The sequence below is a fragment of the Gouania willdenowi genome, chromosome 24, assembly GCF_900634775.1.
Source record: "Gouania willdenowi chromosome 24, fGouWil2.1, whole genome shotgun sequence".
In the NCBI taxonomy this organism is placed as follows: domain Eukaryota; kingdom Metazoa; phylum Chordata; class Actinopteri; order Blenniiformes; family Gobiesocidae; genus Gouania; species Gouania willdenowi.
The window spans coordinates 23800505-23823760 of NC_041066.1; the positions used below are offsets into that span (position 1 = coordinate 23800505).

General features: G+C 37.1%; 1 protein-coding gene across 2 annotated transcripts; it reads right to left on the reverse strand.

Moving 5' to 3' along the window:
- Window positions 1-1692: 1692 nt before the first annotated feature.
- Window positions 1693-22698, reverse strand: LOC114457625 (dihydropyrimidinase-related protein 5-like). Of its 2 annotated transcripts, XM_028439614.1 has the most exons (14): window positions 22561-22698; window positions 17214-17328; window positions 16014-16163; window positions 9901-10059; window positions 8937-9116; window positions 8775-8843; window positions 8079-8123; window positions 7915-7990; window positions 7681-7837; window positions 6314-6455; window positions 4770-4912; window positions 3756-3963; window positions 2310-2487; window positions 1693-2204 (listed from the first exon to the last, which is right to left on the reverse strand). In XM_028439614.1, exons 2-14 carry the CDS (start codon window positions 17322-17324, stop codon window positions 2119-2121), a joined length of 1704 nt encoding a protein of 567 aa, XP_028295415.1. In that variant the 5' UTR covers window positions 17325-17328; window positions 22561-22698; the 3' UTR covers window positions 1693-2118. The 2 variants fall into 2 exon arrangements, with proteins under 2 accessions (XP_028295415.1, XP_028295414.1); XM_028439613.1 differs by having other exon boundaries at window positions 1693-2487.
- Between the last annotated feature and the right edge of the window lie 558 nt (window positions 22699-23256).

Genomic DNA, 23256 nt, shown 5'->3' on the forward strand with positions numbered 1-23256 from the left:
ATGTAATCAGTCATTGAGGGCTACAGTCCTGCATAATTTACTTTCCCAATCCAGACATATCGACACACTGTTTACCTGTAAAATATGTGAGGAGAAACCACCAAAAACTGGTACTTTAACCCAATATTTCTCAGTTAATGATTCCCAAATCAATCCCACATTGTAGAATCCATGTTTACTGAGTAAACCCATTTCCAGAAATGTCATGGTTCCACTTTAAAAAAAAACAACACTCAGAAACAAAGCAGGTACATTTTGTCTTCTCTTGCTTTATTCGCTCATAGTAAGAAACAAGCAGACACAGATTCAGCTTCACTTTGTAACACAACATGAACGTACAAACACACACACACACACACATAGACGGACACGAGCCAGTCACTGTGCCTTCAAAACAACGATAATAATAAAAGAACACAGTGTCGTCTTAGAAAAGCAGCACCAGACTGTGAGGACCTGTGGCGTTAGTTTGGCACAGGTTGTGTACGTTGGCACTTTTTTTCTTTCACCAATAATATAAAACAAACAAATGTACTAAATATATCAAGTGCAGGGACGAGTGAGAGGTAACAGAATATGTGTGGGGTTTTTTTCCAGCCTGTGCAGCTCAATCTTCCTACTTTGTGGAGACAACATGCTTCTTCTTCTTCTGTGGTTAAATGGATCCTCCACTGTTTTTACAAATTTGTCCAAACATCTTTAAAATGTACTTTTTAGAAGATTTATGTCTAACAAAATGCATTATTATGCACCATATTAGTTTTATTAACTTTTAAAATTGGGACTACTTTGTTCCTCCACCTTGAAATCACATGATTGATGATGTCACACGGCCCCACTGCCTGTAAACATTACATTTAGTAGCTTTTTAGATAAGGATAAAGATGTCGATGTAAACCTCTTTTGTTTACCAAAAAAGGATCAAAACAGTTGTGACTCGAAAAACAATCTATAACCACAGGAGGCGAGAGTTCCAACTCTGTGATTTGGTAGTAGACGATGAAGGAGAGAAGAAGAGCCCTCCTAAGGGACCTTTACTCTCCCTTAAACAGTGTGCTGACAAGCTCTGGTGGCTGATGTTAGCGAGTAAATGTGGGATTGTTGAAACCCTCAGGATAGAAGGACTTTGGGGTGCGAGTCCTTCAACAGTTTTTGATTTACTCACTAACTTTAGCCACCAGAGCGTGTCAGCGCACTGTTTAAGGCAGAGTAAAGGCCCCTTACGAGAGCTCTTCTTCTCTGCTTCATTGTCTACTACAAAACTAAGGAGTTGGAACTGTCGCCCCCAGTGGTAGCAGTTGTTTTTATCCTCTTTCCGTAAACAAGAGACTTTTACATCAACATCTTTAACTTTCTTGATTATTTAGAGCAACCAAAGGTAGAAAATAGAAATCAATGGGATGTTTACAGGCAGTGGGGCCGTGTGACATCATCAATCACGTGATCTTTAAAAGTTAATAAAACAAATATTGTGCATAATAATGTATTTTATTAGACATAGATCTAATAATAAGGACATTTTAAAGATTTTAGGCCAAACTTGTAAAAACAGTGGAGGATCCCTTTAATAAAGGTTGGTTACAAACAGATTCATGGGTTTATGATGCATTCTTTAAGGATGCTGCAGTGTCAGAGGCAGTGACAGTTTGTAGGTTGATGATATCATGTCTCACAAATTGCACATGTTTTTTGAAGCAGTTTGACTTCATCACCACACGGCTCGGATTGTCCAGGAGAAACAAAGAAACGGTCACACATACATATTACTCTAAAGCTATGGTGTCTACAGTGCACTGCATGTTTGTGTTTGTGTGATGGGTGGTAATTATAGATACTTCACTTAATAAACTGGCTCTACTGATATTTCTTATATATCACTTGGTCAACATCACTTCAGTTAAAACCATTCAAACTGTACTGGTTTTAAATTTCCAGATGAGTTTCCTCAAAAACTGACGAGCTTTAATTTTGGAACAATTCAACATCGCAGGTCAGATTTGTAACTTTTGTCCTCAGTTAATACGTCGTTTAATAATCAGTGCAGTTTTTCCTGGTTAATTGGAAACATGTGGAACAACAAACGCCGTGAGGAATGGAATGGAAGCCCCAGCAGCTGATTTACCAAATCCCACTGGAGCGGCCACCAGGGGGCGCCAGGATCCGAGCGGAGGACCTCTTCGGGATGTGGTCGTCGACCTGAGAGCCTGTGAGAGAGGACACGCAGTGTACAACACTCACATGTGTCTGATGTGCGGTCACAGAACAACAATCCAATGCGCTGCTGACGCTGGGCTGAATTTCTCTGCTACCTGAGAGGCTAAACGAGGACTCGTGCAGGTCTCGGACTCCCAGTTGGACGCGGTTTACACATTTATTGGCCGGGTCTCCATCGATGGGGCTCAGACCCAGTTCTTTCTTCATGGTATTTGCAACCTTGGCCACGTCACCGGAGTAGGGGTCTCTGTCCACGCGTTTGTAGGCCTGAGTCTGACACACGTGGAGAACAGAGTTACACTCACACACACAACATTTTCATGCGTTTCATCAGGACTTTGGTTCAGATCTTTCCTACAGGATGTAAGTTCAGGACTCACCAACAACACAAGCTGGGACTAAAATCAAGGAAAGTTTTTAATAGCAACAAAGAGGCACAAACAGGACTATTATATCACTGTTTGTCACATACTGTACGTAGCCTTTGAAATGATATTTAAAACCTCAAAACCACCTTTTTTCTACTAAAAACCAAAGTATTTGGGTATTAAGTCGTGTTTTATTTTGATTCTTGTCCAAAATACTTGAATTTGTCAGAGTGACTGCCCTCTATGGGTTGAAACCCGGCTATTACAATTTAATTTTGCGATCGGCTGAGAATGGTGGTTTGTGACGTTTTGGTAGCTTCGTACATCACTGTTGGCTCCGCCCCCTCCTATAAAAACTATCACCTGTGGACTCTACACTCTGTGCGAGTATGTTGGATTGAGATAATTGAGACCAGAGAGCTATCGTGAGTATTGAGTAGCTAGTTAACTTAGCCAATCATCACTACATTGTTCATTTTAAGGACTTCAAAAACACTTTGCAGACGTTTGCATTTGTTTCGATCAAAGAACCAGATTTGGAGCAAATAGCCTCTTTAGTGGAGGAGGAAGTGGACGACTTCAGGGCTATCGGGAATTCTGAGCACTCTACCTTAATGAGTTTTTAAAAAGGAGCTATATTCTCATAAAATGATGACACTATTCTCCAAATATTAAAACATTCCATTGATAAAATTACCACTTAATTCTGAAAATATTACAACTTTAATCACGTAGTGCTCAGATCTGATTTTATTTTCATGCGTCCCTAATCTGCTGTCCTACAAAAAAAATGACACATCAAAGAGAAACGTTTATGTATGAAATTAGCACTTAAGTTAGAACTGAAAAGCTTTGAAGAACTCTAAGGTACCAGAACACTGCCTCCTGTTTGAAGCAGGAATCGATGCACTGGTTTAAACATACATACAGTACATAAATAAATAAATAAATACCACATTAAATCAGAAGACTCAGTGAATCTGGAGCTCTGAGGTTAATCAAAGTGTCTGATGTAAAGAATGAAATCATAATAAAGGGGAAAGTAATCAGGGAAATGGTGTTAAAATATTGTGAAATGTAAACTGAAATATTAAAATACAAAATACAAACTCAGGACAAAAGCGTTGTTTGATTTGTTTGAATCCAAAGAGAGAAATGAACTGGTACGCGTACCTTCTCCCTCTGGACCATCTTCTTGTAGAGGAAGTCGGGGAACGTGCGCTGTGGGTAGAACTTTCCAGAACCCTCGGCACACATGAACACGCCGTTCTCACACACCAACCGCCCCCGGCTAATGGTTACTAGGGGAACGCCGTGGCAACGCAGTCCCTCGTACAGGTTGAAGTCTCCGCCCTGCACCTGAGTGCTCACAGAGATGGTCCTACACGCACACGCATGCACGCACACACACACACACACACACACACACACACACACACACACACACACACACACACACACACACACACTCTAAAGATAAGTCCTGTGACATCCCCGATGGTTAGAAACAAGGTTGGGGTCAATTGTAACTATAATCGTGTAATTGATAATTAATTACAATTATGGCGTAATTGTAATTTTAAAAACCTGTTTTTAATTGAGTTTAGATAATTGACTTTGTAATTGTAATTGCCATTAAAATTCCATAAAAAATATTAATTATAATTCAACACTAAACTGTGGAACCATGTTACAGTTCTATGTACAGTTCAACACATATGTAGTTAAAAATTATTAAAAGATGTTTCATATCAAGCTTTCCCACATTTTATCATTTAAAAAAAATTAAATCGAAGGGTATACTGACACAAAAAAACTCAGACGCCCACACCAAAAATATTAAAACCCAATATTTTAATTGATTATGAAGCCTAACAAGGTAATCAATAGATAGGACAAAAATAAGATGATAGATATGAGTTTTTAGTGTATTTTACAGCTGATTAAGAGCTGTTAACTTTTATTAGGTTATTTATTTCAGGCTCAGTAATTGATGACTTTAGTAATTGAGAATGTAATTGAAATTGATTTTGTGAGGACACAAATTAATTGTAATTTAATTGTAATTGGACAAAACGCTGGTCACTGTATTCATAATTGAGTTATAATTGAACAAGTGTGATAAAAAACATAATTGTAGCTGAAAAATGTAATTGACCCCCAACCCTGGTTAGAACACCTACTGACCTGGTTGCGTCGGGATCCCAGACGACCAGGTCGGCGTCGGCTCCGGGGATGATGCGACCTTTGCGAGGATACAGGTTGTAGATCTTGGCCGCGTTGGAGCTGGTCACCGCCACAAAACGGTTCTCATCCATTTTTCCTGAAACCTGCAAACACAGTGAGTAAAAAAACAGCTTTAAAGTCACAAAGGTGAGGACAATCGTAACCGGGCGTGTTTGAAAAAGTGTTTACAGGGTTCCCACACTTCATTCACAATGATTTATCAAAACTTTTCCAGAACTTTTACAAAATATTTTACCAAATTTCCATGACTTAGAAAGAACTTTGTGAGAGAATCTGGGAAGAAGCCGTGGGAAATATACACTCTTCTTCCATTTGTTTAAGACACGCCATGATCAAATTCAAGGTTATGCATCGCCTCTACTGGTCCATAATCAAACTATCTAAAATGTTTCCTGGTATTGATCCCTTGTATGAGCTTTTCAGGCAAGCACCAGGCACACGTTTAAGGTCCTGCTCAAAACTAGACGGGTTTTGGAAACTGATATACTCAACATTTACAGATGTCTTAAAAATGTCATAAAAACCCATTCCTATAACAGCAACTTTTGGGGTCTGAACACCTGAGTTACATCTCAGTCGTTGGGCAAAAACTATGGTTGGAAGGATAAAGATCCCCCAACTTTTAAATCATGGCTAAATGATATTGTTCAAAATACGATACAGCACAAGAGGCAATGCCTAGAAATGTAACACCATCTGGCAACCTTTTATAACTTTAAATATGAAGGAATGGAAGCTGTAAATCATGTGTATGCATGCATATATATGAGCAAATATCTATGTATGTGTTTTTGTTTGTGTACGTATGCATATATCTATTTTGCATATCTCATAAACCTACTATAATTTGCCCTTTCACAGCATGTTTGAACTTTGTTATTGATGATGAAAAAAGAGCTATGGGGTGGGGGAGGGGGAGATTTCACTGTTAATTAAAACATCATTGATGTTTTTGTTTGTATGTATAATTGAAAAAGAAACAATAAAAAGACAACCTCTAGTGTAACAGAGGTCTGACAGCGTTTCACGGTCAGTAGCAACAATGTGGCACAGGGAATGCAAGTTGTGTCCACAACTTATCTATTATATAGTATCGTATAATGGCAGAATTATCTTTGACACCCATTTTGCAATATTTTGTAAATAATAATGCATCAGCTATTGAAAGTAACAACTAAGTGCTACCATGTTTAATTATAAGATTATGAGATTACAATTTTAATTAGCAGACACATTTATTATTATCAGGGTTAAAGGACTCGCTTAACGTCCCATAGTAACAGCGAAAGTTGGATTTTAAACATTAAAATAAAATAGGCTATATTTCCAAAACTTTTCCAAAACAGTTAAATTATTCCATGACTTTTTAACATTGGAAACATCGTTTTTTCAAATTCCAGGAATTTTTCCAGGAATTTCATGACCGTGGGGACCCTGGCGTTTATAGAATGAGTTTATTTCATTGAGTTTCTCTGTGTACCCACCACTCCCCTCTCCCAGATCACACTCATGCGGTCCTGGACTCCGGGGACTCCGTGTGGGATTTTGGTGAAATCCTCCTTGCCCAGCGCTCTCTGCTTGGTGCTGAACGGGCGGTGCTCAGACGCCACCACACTCAGAGTGTCACTGGGAGAAAAAAGAAAAAGAGTTTCACAGGTGCACCACTTTAGTGTTTGACTAACATCGTATTTCTACTGTATGTTTGCTCTACTCTCCAACCTGTTTCTATAGATTGTCCAACCTTGTTATAAATACATAACACACCAGTGTTTGATTACCTTTTCGTTTGTTAGCAGGATTATGTTAAAATTACTCAACAGATTTTTTGAAATTTTAACTAAAGATAGACCATATGCCACATGTATCAAACTCATGGCCTCGGGGCCAAATCCGGCCCTTCTGAGCATCTAATTCGGACCGCAGTAGAAAGCAAAAATGACAGAGAAAACATGAATCATTGTGTAAATGAAACTCAACATTATTTACAGGGGCTCACAGTTTTTACAGTGTTTATATATAATGATTGCTGTCATTTTTCATGTTGAAAAAACTGAAAATTCTTACATCCTTTAATTTTCCTAAAGATATGATGTAATATTTCCCTTAATTAAATAGAAATTGGTCATCTAGGAAATTTAAAGTGAAATAATGGAATTGAATAATTATAATTGAATGAATTACATTTGAACACTTCAATCTATTTTTTGATTGAATAATAAAGACACAAATGAACTAATCATAATATGGCCCAAATACAAAAAAGATGACCACTCAAAGAAAAAAAGTGTTCAAATGCAATTATTTGGGTCTCAAATATTTTTTTGAATTTTTGAACACTTTTTTTCTTTAATTGAAAATGTTATCTACCTCTATACACTACTGACTTCATACTGTGAAATTTCATATTTCTGTTGTAATTTTAGTTCATACTGTGCAATAATTATATTTCATATTACTGCAATAGTTTTTACATTTTATACTGTGCAATGTTTATATTTTTATTTTTCTGCAATATCTATACACAATTTACTATGCTGCTACCTGTAAAGAACTCCTACCACATCATACCTTACCTTACCATCATAGAGTTACTATTTATATTATTCTTCTGTTGTTTTTTTTCTACTTCTTTTTAGCTGTGTGCACTTTAAGGTGAAGCCAATAAATCTCGTTGTACAATTGTATAATGACAATAAAGGCACTGAACTGAACTACATGAATATGTTTTAAGTTTTGATTTGAAGAGGCCCAGGTCACAAATATGAATAAATTAAATTGGGTCTGTTGGCTCTGAAAGTGTTTCTGTGACATCATCAGTGACATGTTTTAATGGTTCTCATGTTTCTCTTACTTTCCCAGCAGACCCATCAGGGCACCGGGAGTGTTGGAGTCGAGCCGGAGGGGCGGGACCAGGACGTGGGCGGCGGCGTGAACCCAATCCTGGTGGTAATAATTCATCCCGTTCAGCACTGCGTGGGCTACGGTGGTCTCTGCGTGGACCACCTTACCTGGAGAGATGAGACGTGATGTTCACATGCACATTTCACACTTTCTCACTCCTTTAGCTTTAGCTTGAGTTGCTCACCCTGCATCTTAGCAGCAGCGATCATGTCCCCAGCAGATATACTAGACACGTTCACCAGGTAGATGGGGCAGCGAGCCTGAAACCACAAACGCACTCTTTTAAGTCGTAACTCAGAAATAAATCTGATCAGAAATTATCGCTGATGAGAATCCAGTGTTTGTTACCCTGTTAGCGATGGTGACGGCTCGGTGAGTGGCCTCAGACTCCAGCTGCAGCAGAACAACAGGAGTCAGAACATGATCAAATATTTAAAAAAAAACAAAAAAACACACAAATCACACTCTGTTTCCTAATCAGAAAATACTTGTGGTACATTCAAAAAACCCTATTTAGATCAATTAATCAATTGGATTTTATATATACATGAGTTTTTATACTTTCGCATTATAGCACAAAGTGGTTAACAATTTTTTCTATAGAATAGAGCGATCTACCTTGTGTTTTGTATTATTTTTTGTATTTTTGTTTCTGTCCGGACCACAAAATATTAGGTGTTGTTTTTTTCTTAGTCCAAAGTTTAAAAAATAAAAAAAATTAAATACAATAAAAATAAAAATTCAAATTAAATGAAAAAAAAAAAAAAAACAATTATATAAAATACCAAAAACCAAAATAGGTACAGAAATGTAATTGTTTTTATTTAAATGACAAAAATTCAAATATAAATTGATCAATACATTGAATAAATGTCAAAAATACATTTAAAGAAATGTTTAACTTAACACAAAATAAATACAAATATTACACTTTGAATTAATAAATAATGTAATACAAAGCCTAAATAAATCAATGATTCATAATATAATTTGTGTGATGGATGCAGTAACAGCCTGCAGTTGTGTTTCTCATCAGTCACTTACCTCCTCTGGTCGGCTGATCTCTATCCCTTCAGGTCCAGTGATGCCCAAATCCAAAGCCTCTTTGGCGCCCTAACCACACAAACACATCATTAGTTTAATCTCCAATTTGCAAATATTTTAAAACACACACAGAACTTTATTTTGCGGTTGCATCACTGTCACCTCAGCGACCAGCTCTCCGTTCTCCGCATGCACGCGTGCAATGGCTCCGATATCTTTACACGTCTGCAGCGTCTGATAGAGCTCGGAGTCGCGCAGCATCATCATGTCTTTGTAGGCCATGAACATCTGGAAGGAGTTCACCCCGTGTTCCCTCACCAGGGTCTCCATCTCACTGTGCACCTGAGGGGGTGGGGGGGTTGATAAACATTCAGCGGGGCAACTCTGGTCATGTGTGTGTTTGTTTTATGAGCCATGAAATGTGCTTGGAAAGCATCCAGAATGTTGGAACCTTTTAAACACTTACGTACATTGTGGGAAAATATGTATAAATTATCCAGTTTAAATTCTATTATATTGTCTCCTTACAGCTCATAACTGTCACATTGTACCTTTATTTGTTGAATTTTTTTCTTTCTTAAACTGTATAAAAACTGTTGCTGTCAATCTTCTTAAGCGCTTTCAACTTAAATATTCTGAAAACAGTAAAATAAAACATTTAACTACATATTTACACCCAGAATGTTATAATAATTGAAGGCTTTATTGCAGCTAATAATATTTTGAAATAAAAAATGAAAATGTTTACCTCTTCTTTGTATATAGTTATAATATGTCTAATTACATTACACTATGTGTCAAAAATAATTTGCTTTGGTGTTTTAAGCAGAAAACAGTGACATAAATAAGTATTTAAATTGGTAAATTACACTGACATCAGCCTGTTTTATGATGATAATAACTGTGGAATGAAGTCATGTGATGATGAAAGCCTGAGGCTGGATGAAGCAGGTTGACTCACTAACGTGCTCACTAAGCATGTGTGCGTTAACCCACTTCACGATGGATGCTTCCATCTAGGTCACCTCACAATAATTCACCCCCTCGTATAAAAAGCAAACAGCTGCTTTCTGTTTCATTCAGAAAGGATTGTCTGGGTGTTTCATTTTCAGGTCCAGTTTCTCACCTTGGGCCCCCACCAGGTCACCCCCACATGCAGAGCGTAGTCACAGCACGTCTTGGCGTCGGCCAGCGCTCTGCACTGCTCGTAGGCGTCCAACAGAGAGCAGTGCTGTTCAGGCAGCACCAGGGCCATCACCATGGTGGTGCCACCCATCAGGGCCGCCTGGGGAGCACACAGGGAGGGGTGGCGGGTTAGACATAGACGGGAGGTGGAGACAGTGCGTCCACTGTTTAGACACAAAGACATTCTTCATGAAACCTTGTTTGTTGCAGCAGAAGTCGGATAGATTTGGAGCTGTTCTCGATCCGTCTATTTTATATTTAGGATGTTTCATACACTGTAAATACATTCATTTACTACCAATTGTCCATTTTATTCCTGAAGACTCCCAGCAGTGACTGGTTCCTTCCCAGTCCAAAACATTTCAGATTTTGTGTCTGTATGTTAGTCCTGTACGTGAAACAGACTAGAGACTTGCCATAAGACAGCAGTGATTGACTAAAGGGAAAAATAAAAAAATGGATACGTGAACATTTGATGTTCTAATCTAAAACTGTAGAAACAACAGTCTATACTCCTCCTGTACTACGGAGCTGGATAAGTATATCCGAGATATCTCTCCGTTAGCGGGGTTCACCTAACCAAACATTCTCCATCAGAGAGCAGCTGTACTACGAAGCAGGATATAAACACGTTCACTTAAGACAGGTGATTTCAGCCCGGCTACGTGCACGCTCCTGTGACAGGGGTAGATTGCAGTGTCAGACCAATCACAATCACAGATAAACTGTGTAGAACAACTTACAACACAAATGAGGAATAATTCTTTAAAAATATGAAGAGGATGAAAGGAAATGAATGAAAAGATTAATTTATTAATTAATAATCTTTCTTTCCTAAACTCAGCTGTCCGATCTGCACAAGAGAACTGATTGGTCAGGAGGCAGGGCTTTTGTACTCACTCAGATCTGATCCAGAACAAAACCTACTCCGGACCAGGTTAGGTGTTCAGCCTAAGGTACCATGGTGATTTAGCCCGGTAAGACATTAGCCAGCGTCGTACTACAGCACACACCAATTAAATCTTCTAAGTTAGTGCGATAAGAGGAAATCCAGCTTCGTAGTACACGCCCTCCATGTTCTAACAGTCTGTACTCCTTGTGTTTGCTGAGAAATCTCCAGGTTAATAAAAAGGAAAAGCAGATGGATGAAAGTTTGGCAGCATTAAAACTCCTCTCAGTCCATTGGCTGAAGCAAGCTCCATTATAATCAAGTAGACCAGATTAGAACATTTATATTCATTATTTTAGAACTTTACTACATACAGGTAATGAGTTTATGAGGTTTTTTTCTATAGAATAGAATAGAGTTTATTGCCATATGTACAAGTTAAAAAGAACAGGTACAATGGAATTATTCTTCTGGAATTCTAGAATTCCAAAAAGTGAAACTTGTTATTAACAAAATATCTGTAATTCAATGTTAGGTGAGTAAGGTGGAGTAAGAGTAAGAGTTAGGTGAATGTAAGGTGGAGGATCCTGTGATAGATGACCAATCTAAATTCACATCATAGCGTAACCATGACAACAGATACTTCTGTCGTACATCCCCGCCCTTCTCCTCTGCCCGAGTGTGCATCCACTGCTGCACCTGAATCTAATAGATTGAGCACGAAAAAAAGAGGAAAAATGCACGAAAAACATGAAAAAACATCACCAACCACTGAGCTCTTAAGACTACCGTAACCATAGAAACCAGTCCAGATACTTTGCAGCATCACAGTCCCTGTGTGAATGTGTATTTGTAAAAAAAAAATGGAGAGCAGCGGGGCCATCGATCACTGTCAGTGTGTGTGTGTGTGTGTGTGTGTTAAATCAGGGATCGTGGACACACAGCGGGGGATTGGGGATTTGGGTTGACAGTCAGTGTGACATGAATTACAGTTCACTGGCTTCTTAATAAATAGGAAAGGATGAGGAACAGGAAGGATAAAGGAATCCATCAACATGCTGCTCTGATAGAATCATTTGAATATTCAAATAAGATGCTCTTGGTGCTACAGAGATCTAAAAAATAGCAAATAAGCTCTGATGAGTTATGTTCAACTTTTTATCACAGCAGAAAAATGTGATTATATATGATCTGAGAGCGACATTTTAAACATTCATGTCAGCATTTAGAATAATGATCAATCTGTGCATTAATACAAAAGAAATTAAAAGTTGTTTTATTATTTATTATTATTGTTATTTTGTATGGTTTTCAGTTTAATTTTGTGTGTTTCTGTTGTCATTCTGTTTGTTTTTGCAGTTTTTTACATGTGTTACGAGTCATTTTGTGTATTTTGTTGTTCTTTTGCACATTTTATTGTAACGTCGTATGAAGTTGGAGTCATTTTTTGTTTTTATTTCTCTGTTTGTGTAGTCGTTTCGAGTGTTCTTCAGTCTATATTTGTGAGTTTTTGTTGTCTTTTTTTGTGTGTTTCCGAGTCATTTGGTGTGCTTTTTGTGTGTCATTTTGTGGATTTTTCAATTTTGTGTGTTTTTCTATTTTTCCCAAGTGTTTCGGATGTCATTTTAGGATTTATATTGTGTATTTTTGCTGTTTTGTGTGTGTAATGAGTCACATCATTTTGTATATATATATTTTTGTTGTTCTTTTGTGTATTTTATTGTAATTTTATACATTTTTGAGTCATTTTGTGCGAACAAATTTGTTCCGAGAACCGCATGTGGCCCCCGGCCCAAATAGTTGCCCATGTGAGACATATATGGTCGTCCATATTGGATCTGTTTGCCATCAGGACTAATCTGGGGCACAAAATGTGTTCAGTCGGATTGGATACACAAAAACCATCATATAAGCATTAATCTAAAAGCTGTGCATGCTGTGCACTGATCCACAGCAGGTATAACTGACCGCAAGGAGCAAAGCTTAAATCAGGAGTGTCACATAAAACACAAACAATCCCTCCCACTCCATCCCTGCTGTGAGGATAATCTGGAGAGAAAGTAAAACAGCTAAAGCAGGGAGACGGAGAGTGGGGGAGGAGGGAAGAGAAGGGCTATGTTGTGTGTTAGCACGGCAGCTATGCTAACCTAAGGACAGGATGAAAACAAATGTATTTGTTATGGAGTATTGTTATTGATTTATTTTTCAAAGTATTTCAATTTGACATATTTTGATATAAAAATGTCAGTGACTGCCTCGGCATTCAGCGATTGGCTGAGAATGGTGGTTTGACACATTTTAAATTGGATTGACACAATTTTTAACTTTATGAGACACATTTTAAAATGCAGACAGAGACAAGTTAAAAAATTGTGACACAGGTTTTCAGACTACATCAAAACATGAAGTTCAAAATCTAAAATGTCCAAAACATCAGAGATAGATGAATAAAGAGTTTAAATCTGAGGTCCAGGAAAAAGAAAAAATGCACAAAATTCACATTCATTAAGAGATACACATGATGATAGCTCTAAAGTTCTAAACTTGTTATGGGTGAATAGTAAATACCGTACTGTATATGAATATATATATATATATACAGATGTTATATTTATTTACTTATGTCTTTTTATACTGTATATACAGTTTTGTCGATGTAACGTCTTTTTTTGGACAAGTTAACTTTCACTCCTTTATCTCCTCTGTTCCATCATCAGAGCATTTTGGTCTCCTTTTTTTTTTTTACCAGTTTTTGTTGTTGTTACTTGTGAAATAATAAACAAATTAAAAAATAAATAATGAAATAAAAATAAGAGACACTTGTGGTGTGACAAAAAGAATAAATGCTACATGTTACAAAAAAGGTTGGGAAACAATGAAATGTTCTTTGAACTCTTTAATGAAGTAAAAAAAAGGGTAATAATGACTGATACTGGATACAAATTGCTTACGTATTTGTGTCAAACTGACTACATTATTATTATTCCAAAGTTGTTGTTTTCTGAGTACGTCCTTATCCTTTCTTGTCAAATCATAAACATCCCCAAGTTATTTAAAGAAAGTCAAATTCATACCATAGTAAAAAAACAACAACCAGGGGGATTAGTAAGAATGTTATCTTAAAATCTTAAAATAGAATGATAAATGGATATCAGTGAATGAGTAGGATGGATGGATGCCATAGCAAAAGTTAACAAAAATCTGATCAAACGTAAATATGAGGAATAAACTATGTTCCTGAGTTGAGAATAAATATCTGATAAGAAGAATATTTTCTTAAACACATTATATGTTATTATTGTTTTGTTTTTGTTCTTTTTTTCTGGAGGGAAGCATCTGCATCAAACCTTTTGTTCATTGTCATATTGTTTCTTGAATTATTGCATTTGTTCAAAAATAAAAACAGTATATACTGTATTTATAACTGCTGCAGTTTAACAGAGGCAATCACCATCACTCATTTAAAAAGTCAGCATAATTCATTCATTCAGTTCAATTAAGACGTTGTGTATATAAATATATATAAATAAATATAAATATTAAAGTCTAAATACTAGGTTTTTAAAGAATCCATACGTCAAGAGGAGAGAAGGAGAACCACAGGTTGAGAGAAATAGTTTTTGGGGGTTTTGTGAATGTGAGGCGTTGCCATGGTAACACACAATACTAGCACGGCTGTGCGTTCCTACACGCTCATACGTTTCCACAATAGAGGTGGGGGTTAGTTGCTATGGCAACGAGGCCAGTGGGGGGGTGCAGCACAGATGATTAGATCGTCCCTAAATTCCTCTCCACATTTTTACAGAGCTACAGCAGAGGCCAAATACGTAGCAGTTCAATCTTAAGTTTGCACTTCTACGTATAAATAAAATACAAAATATGTAAGAAACCGACAATATTAAAGATTAAGATTAAAGATTAAATCGGGGCTTTCGCCTTTAATTGGCCATGTAATGTTATTACATTAATGGAATTCGTCCTCTGCATTTAACCCATCCCTGAGGAGCAGTGGGCAGCCATTTTGCGGCGCCTGGGGAGCAGTTCGGGGTTGAGGGACTTGCTCAATATTCAAGCAATAAGTGACAGATATCAGTCCAAATACGGTCTTCACTTTAAATTTCCTATATTTGGGACCAGATTCTATCTAATTAAGGGAATGTTATGTAATAATTTGAGGAAAAGTTCAAAGAATTGTAAGAAGTTTGAGTTTTTTCAACAGTTTACCATAAAAAATTACTGCAATCATAGGGTTAGGGTTATTGGGATATAAACAGGGCGCACGGTGGCTTAGTGGTTAGCACGTCTGCCCCACAGCAAGAAGGTCCTGGGTTCAAGCCCTGGGGTGGACTTGTGTCCTTTCTGTGTGGAGTTTGCATGTTCTCCCCGTGCTGCGTGGGTTTCCTCCGGGTACTCCGGCTTCCTCCCACAATCCAAAAACATGACTGTAAGGTTGATTGGAGTCTCTAAATTTCCCATAGGAGTGAATGAGAGTGAATGGTTGTCTGTGTCTGTGTTTCCCTGCGATGGACTGGCGCCCTGTCCAGGGTGTACCCCCGCCAAGCGCCCTATGAGAGCCGGATATTGGCACCGGCAGACCCCCGCGACCCTGTTAAACGGGAATAAGCGGGTTTGAAAATGGATGGATGGATGGATGGGATATAAACACCAGGAAAACTGTGAGCCCCTGCAAATATTGTTGAGTTACACAATAATTCATGTTTCCTCTGTTATTTTTACTTTCTCGAATGCTCCAAAGGGCCGGATTTAGCCCCCGGGCCTAAAGGGTTAACACGCACACACCCATCTTGCACCAATGAACACAGCTTCCAGTGGTGGAGGAAACTGACATAAACACACGACTTCAGGCAAAGATCACGCCACGCTTCTCTTAATTATAAGCTCCGCCCCCCAGCTCAGAGTCTCTGTTGAAAAGAGGCGGAGCATCTGTCGGATATGAACCAACGACTCTGGTACTGATGAGTGCAAAAGTGAAGTTCTTGCTTTGGTCAGGAGGCCCTGACAGCTGCGTGTGTCTAGTGGGAGGAGCTTAAAAACACATGTGGTCATTAGGCTCTGATGAACGAGTGAATGTGTGACTGAGTGTGACGCAGCGTTAAACTATGTGTGAGTGTGTGTGACAGCTGCCTCCGTGTGTGTGTGTGTACCTTGGTGCCGCTGTAGAAGTCGTCCTGGATGCTGGCGTTCATGAAGCTCTGCTGCAGATGAACGCTGGTGTCTATTCCGCCCGGTAACACCAGTTTACCAGAGGCGTCGATCACTTTGGCTCCACCTGGAATCATCAGCTCCTTCCCAACCTGCAAACATACAAACAATGACACATTGGTTTTTGTCTATAGATTCATTGTGTAGCGTTACACTGAGAGTAAAACATTACATTCCTTTTCTTTGACTGATATGAAACATAACCTTCAGATAATTTACTGATCAATCTTATTAATCAATTAAATATCTATATTAGCCATTTCCTACAGGCATATTAAAAATTGTTGTCTGACTCTAAAGATACAAATATGATCCATAAAGAGTTTAACCTGATGTGACATAAAGGCTCATTTGATTTCTCTGATTTTCCTCTTTATTTAGTTTTTTTTAAAATGCTTTTCTCCACGTTTTTCATTCATTACTACGGCAACACATGGATGTGTGTTGGAACTCCTTCTGACGTGAATGAAGCTGGTATTGTGAGCTTGAGGACAAGTCTGGGAGGACATGAAATCCATTTAAAGAGCCACCGGCAGCGCAAATGCAACGTCACTACAAGCATCTAGCATAATAGGAGCGACCATGGCTGTGTTGTAAAAGAACATGTCAATGTAGTGCATTAACATTAGATAGTATGAAAAGATTGAGTACGTAAGAAATAATTATGGATTAGTGGTTAGCAGGTCCGCCTCACAGCAAAAAGGTTCTGGGTTCGAGCCCTGGAGTGGACACTTGAGTCCTTTCTGTGTGGAGTTTGCATGTTCTCCCTGTGCTGCGTGGGTACTCCGGTTTCCTCCCACGATCCAAAAACATGACTCTAAGGTTGACTGGAGTCTGTAAATTGCCCATAGGAGTGAATGCGAGTGTGAGTGGTTGTCTGTCTGTGTGTTGCCCTACAATGGACTGGCGCCATGTCCAGGGTGTACCCCCGCCTAGCGCCCAGTGTGAGCCGGAGATAGGCACCGGCAGTCAGTGAGTTTCTCAGTCAGACTACATCCACTGAATCCAGCGATGCTTATCGCCATGGTGACGCAGGAAGTTAATTATAGCCTCACGAACACTGTGAACAGCTCTGGAGTTCAGTGAGTTTCCCTCCTTCTCACATCTGGACTGTGTGCACGTACGCGTGTGTGTGTTCCTACCTGCTGTATGATGCCGTTCTCAATGTAAACATCTGCCTCCTGGGTGAAGTCATCGTTGACCACCTTCCCTCCTTTGATGAGGATACGCATGGAGCCCATGTTAGCAGCCATAGTCCTGCAACACACAAAACAAGTCTTCATCCACACAAATACAATAAAGGTATTGCTATTTTGTAGAGCTGCAACTAACAATTATTTTCATAACCCATTAATCGGTCAATAAATTAATCGATTAATCAATTAATCTGATTTTCTTTAAAGCACATTTAAACCCCACTTAAGGTGATTAAACTGAAATAAAAGTGTCTCTCACGCACAAACAAACGCTTGTACAAGCAAATCACACATCAACACTTGTGGTGTGCACACACACACATAAACAGTCTGCACACACACACACACACACACACACACACAGAGCTCTGCTGGTGACTCAAACTGTCGCACAAAGCAACAAATCGATAACAAAATTCGTTGCCAACGGTTTTTATAGTCGATTTTTATCGATTTCATTTATTCGTTGCAGTCTTTCTATTTTGGCTTTTATTTAAAAAAAATAGACAAAAAAATTACAATTCTTTGTGACTCCCAAAGTGTAGCTCCACCCGAAAACTTTTTTCTGCTGAATACATACTGTATATGATTACAGGGTTGTTACCAGGAATTTTTCACAGCATAGGGGGCATGGTGTGAGAGCGCAGAACATTTTTAAATTTATAAATCTTGGAGGGCCAAAATGAGTAAAGTAAAGCTTTAAGTTGTTTTTTTTTTTTTATCTTTGTTACTAAGGGACTCAATTCGATTTCGATTCAGGGTGCTACGTTTCGATTGATCAACAATTATTACAACATTAACAATTACCACAATTTTTTATACATCTTTTTTTACTCACTTTGTGGCTATTTCATACTTTTAAAAAGATATATGTGTCGGTATCCATTCTTTAAAGTATCCAAACTAATGTATACTATTACTTTATTTATATCAAATCACAAAATCCCACAGTAATCATATTACAAAAGAAATAAATATATATAAAAATAACTTGTCCATCTAATTTAATCTGATCTCACACAAAAGCGTATTCAGTAAAAATAAAGACTTGGAACAAAACTTTTCATAATCAAAGCAGCTTTAAAAACAAATAAAACCTACAATATCAGCTTTCATAACACTTGTGGAATTTGGGTTTTTAATTAAAAGATGGATGGATAAAAGAACACCTTGAGTATTTAATAGTACATCTGATATTTAGGATGAAAACCAGCATAAATGATGTAATAATTACAGTTTAGGTTATTAGGGATGGATTTAAAGTGTTGTGGTTAAAGTAGGTGAACTACATTAACAATATATGAGGTCATACACATATTTACCAAAATAAAACCACCTTTGTCCCATTTCACAGCCTGACCACTTGCTTCTACCCAGCAGTGTTCCAACTATTATTCCTAGTTGTATCTTTGTTATTCTTCATCCCAAACATCAGGGACATGTTTATCCTGGTATGCAGACTAATTAACCTCATTTCAGACATTTTCACAATACATTATGTGTGCACAATGATTCCCTCTGGCTAACACTGTCTGAACCTGTTTGCATGAAAGTTTGTGTTTTTGTGTGTTACATGAACTCCTGCTTTTAATTATTAACATTTCCATGTTTCATTAGCTTATTACTATTTAAAAGATACATGAAGTCATTAGATTGAAGCTAGGGTTTTCTTTGGAATATATGAATATATATAACAACATCCAATGTTATATATATATGCAGTAGGAATGTAAGGATAAATCTTGAATTGGCTAAAAATCGATGTATCGAACATTTTGCCTATTTCTGTGATTGTTTTGTATATGTTTGCGTCATTCTGTATATTTTTGTTGTTTTGTGTTTTTTGGAGTCCGCTTGTGCTGTTTGTTTTTTGGGGAATTTGAGTTTTTATGTTTATTCCTCTGTCATTTTGTGAATTTTTTTGCTGTTTTTTGTGTATTTTTGCATTTAAAGTTCGTTTTTCTGTAATTTTGTAAATTTTTTGGAGTAAATTTGTGACTCTTTTTTTCAGTTTTTTGTGTATTTTTGCTTTTATGTTCATTTTTTAATTGGAGTCATCAATTTGAGTGTTTTTCTTTTTTTTCTGTTAGTTAATTTTTCTGTTTTTTAATTAATATATAATTGTTTAATTTGCATGGTGATAAATAAAGAAATGTGCAGTTTATTTTGGTTTAACAGTACAAACGTTTTATAAGAAGGTTATAAGAAGTTCTTGACAATTTAAATAAAACTATTTTGACTAATCTGTTTTTTTCTGTTGTTGATGCTGATGTTTTCAAATTGAAAGGAGTTAAAGTGCACCATTACATCCCAATCTTTGATTTGAGTTTTTTGTTTTGTTTTGTTTACATTTTTGACATTTTTTTTTTCTTTTTCTTTTCTTTTTTCCCTTTTTCCTCTTTTTTTCTTTTTGAATCGGGCGTATCCTTACACCCTTAATATCTAACGATTAAAAGTAGGTCTAATAGGGGCTAATAAGCAAACATCTGTGTGTGTGTGTGTGTGTGTGTGTGTGTGTGTGTGTGTGTGTGTGTGTGTGTGTGTGTGTGTGTGTGTGTGTGTGTGTGTGTGTGTATTCTGCATGGATGGGTGTATGCAATGTGTTTGATGATGTCGTACAATAGCCTCCCAGTCACATTGAATCTACTCAGAATGTTGGAACAGAATAAAGAAAGGTAGAAGAGGTCAAAAAGAGAAAAATAGAACACAAAATGACAACGATTAAACAGGAAATACTGACCTACATTTCATTTCTTTACACCTGCAGCTAACCAATGATGCACTAGCCGTGGAGTTTGAGGAGAAAGAAATGATTAAAATTGGGATAAAAATGGAATGGAGATGAGAGAGCAGAGAGGGGTTCAGTACGGATGGCTGAGGAGGACAAGTGGAGGATTGTGTGAAGTGAAAGAGGAACTGATGGCTGTAAACATGGTGTGTGAAGCTGCAGCACTATGCAGAGCAGAGTCCTGAAGGCCTGGCAGCCTCAAGAAAAGATTGGTTTCCCTGGAGACCAGAAGTGGGGAGCTTTCAGAGGGAAAATAGGCTACACACACACACACACACACACACATGCACGCGCACACGTGTACACACACGTGTACACACACACAAACACACTAGTTGTAATAAGATCAGACAACGCCACATTCTGTTTGTGTGATTTTGCCTCATACCTCTAACCTTCACCTATGGAGTCCATTAGCTTTGCTGCAGTTTTTTAATCCATTTAATAAAAAAAAAGACAAAAAAGACTACAAAAAAAGACAAAAGGGAAAAAAAAGAAGAAATAAAGAAAAAGAGAAAAAATGAAAAAAAATGAAAAAAGAGAGAAAAAAAAGATCAAAAAAAGAAAATAAAAAAGTGGAAAAAATTAAAAACAAAAAAAGAAAGAAAAAGAACAAAAGAAATGAAAAAAGTAAAAATTAATAATTATAATCAGCTTAATATAAGTATATATCATTTAAATGCAAATTTGCATAATTATTTGTCTACAAATTGGGTCAGTGGAATGTTTACATCAGTCAAAGCTTTCAATGATGATAAATGGATGTTTGTTATTGATTCATGTGTAAAAGTCTAACTATAAAATGCTTTTTGTATGAAGAAAATAAATAAGTCATTAGTGAATTTCCTTGCTGTCTTTTCAGTATTTTTGCATATTTTTGCAAGTTTATTTTTCTGTCATTTTGTGAATTATCTTTGCTTTTTTTGGGTGAATTTTTACATTTAATTTAATTTTTGTGCTTAACACATAAAATACAGAACAATACACTCACTTTTTCAGTTCAGTATGTTGAAGCACAGTACAGGTACATATCACTCCATGAGGCGCCTGACTACGGTAGCCCTAAAGTGCCAAAAATCCATCAAGCAGTGCAGCTTCATAGTTTACTAAAGTTGTACTAAAACATTTTGACATATTAATTTTATACATAAGGTGCACCTGATTACAAGGCGCACTTTCAATTTTTGAGAAAATTAAAGGATTTTAAGTGCACCTAATAGTCTGAAAAATACGGTAGGTTAAAAGTGACAATAATGGGTCAACATATGTGACATTAGGTGGAAAAGTGATGGAAAGGGTTTCTATATAAGTGCTAAACATGTCTTGAAAGTGGTCAAAAATGTGCACAAAAGACATTGAAATTTGATGAAAAAGTGTCAGAAATGGAAGTAATGTAGTAAAAATCATTAAAAAGAGCAAAAAGTGATGAAAATAGGTTAAAATATGGTGAGTTGGTGTAGTTGCAGAAAAAGTAAAAATAAGCAAAAATGGACTCAAATTGTTTAAAAAATAAATATATATTCTGTTTCTTGAAGGCATCTGGTGGCCCCCTCACAGTGTCTTGAGATCCCAAATGGGGTCCTGACCCCAAGGTTGAGAACCTGCCCTATAATTTACATTAAAGATGGATTAAAACCTTGTGGATCCTGGATGGGGGAAAAGACGGATGAAGGATCTGTTACTAAATCATCATGTCATGATAATAATAGCATCTTAGCGATGATGGAGATGCACAGTTGCATCATCTAATCATGACGTTTCAAATTCATTCAGTGCAATTAAATTAAACCATAATTATGTGAATTATAATCTACATACACAGCTCTAACTGCTAAACCTAATCTTATCTTATCTAACAACTATAGAGACAAAACCAGGGTGTGGATGTGGGTGGAATCACAAGCTTCTAAAATAAATCAATAAATAAATAAACAGTCAAATAGATAAAGCCCTGCCCTAAATTCATTACAATAACTGAATTAATCTGGCAAATTAAATGAAAAATAATCCATAAAGGGCAAGAAATACAAGATACATAATTATGACACACACACACGCACACACACACACACACACACACACACACACACACACACACACACACACACACACACACACACACACACACACACACCATATTTCATTTCCAAAAGGCGAAGATTAATACATTTCCAAATATTGGCAGCACATCAGTATCAAATTGATCAATATTTACACCAATAATGTAACAGAATTGTTGATTGTCATTCATCTGTGGTTAGAAAATGCACCGTCATCTGGCTAATCAATTAAAAAACGGTTAAAATAATTAATATCGACTATTTTTGATTGATAATGAACGACTAATAATTAAATGACACTCGATCTCTCGGTTTAATCACGATAAATTATCCATAAAACACGTATTTGACAACCTGAATATGAACTGTTGTTAAATGGAACGTATATTCTTATCAGCAGATCGACGTAATGTGATATTTATTGAGTATTTGGTGAGTTTTTTACCGTGTTTTTCCGCCGGTTGTCGGAGCTCCGCCGCAGAAGCTTCTCCGTTTTTTTAGCCCACAGCGCGAGGACAGCTGGGTCCGCTCGAGCCCGCAGATGCTTCTGCAGCAGCCAATCAGGAGCCACCTGAACCCCGACACACGAGGGAAGCCGACCAATGAGAGGAGAGAGTGCTCATCGGTAAAGGGGGTCTCTGAGCCAGGGATGCAGGGGCGTGTCCACTGCATCCGAAGCCGTGATGCGTTCAAGGACCTTCACCATATTTATGGCTCAATATTTAAAGGAAAATAACAATACAATATATACGTTTTATTCAGTAATGTCACTCATTATCTCTGTTGGCAGAAATTCGGCCGTTAAAGAAACTCAACAGGGAACGAAAGAGAGAAAGATTGAAAATAAAAAGACAAAGATATAACAAACACGTCTTTGTTAGTATATAAATACATTTCCATTATAGACAAACAAAATTAAATACTATTACATTATTCAGTTCAATATACTCGCAGTTAAATTGCTTTGTAATGTGTAATTTTTATTGCACACTACTAGCTCATATTTTTTGTCATTTTATGTTGTTAATGTTTTGCAAAAATATATTTTCAATTCAATTCAACTCAACTATATTTATATAGCGCAAATTACAACAAAGTCATCTCAAAGCGCTGAACAAAATATGAAGTTCATAGTGAGAAA

Excerpts from the sequence above, each read along its gene's own strand:
- LOC114457625 (XM_028439613.1), bottom strand. The coding sequence starts at position 17,324 with ATGGCTGCTAACATGGGCTCCATGCGTATCCTCATCAAAGGAGGGAAG. Across the intron at positions 10,060-16,013 it reads ACTTCTACAGCGGCACCAAG|GCGGCCCTGATGGGTGGCAC; the intron begins GTACACACACAC and ends TGTGCTCCCCAG. Across the intron at positions 8,844-8,936 it reads ACGGAGAGCTGGTCGCTGAG|GGCGCCAAAGAGGCTTTGGA; the intron begins GTGACAGTGATG and ends TTGTGTGGTTAG.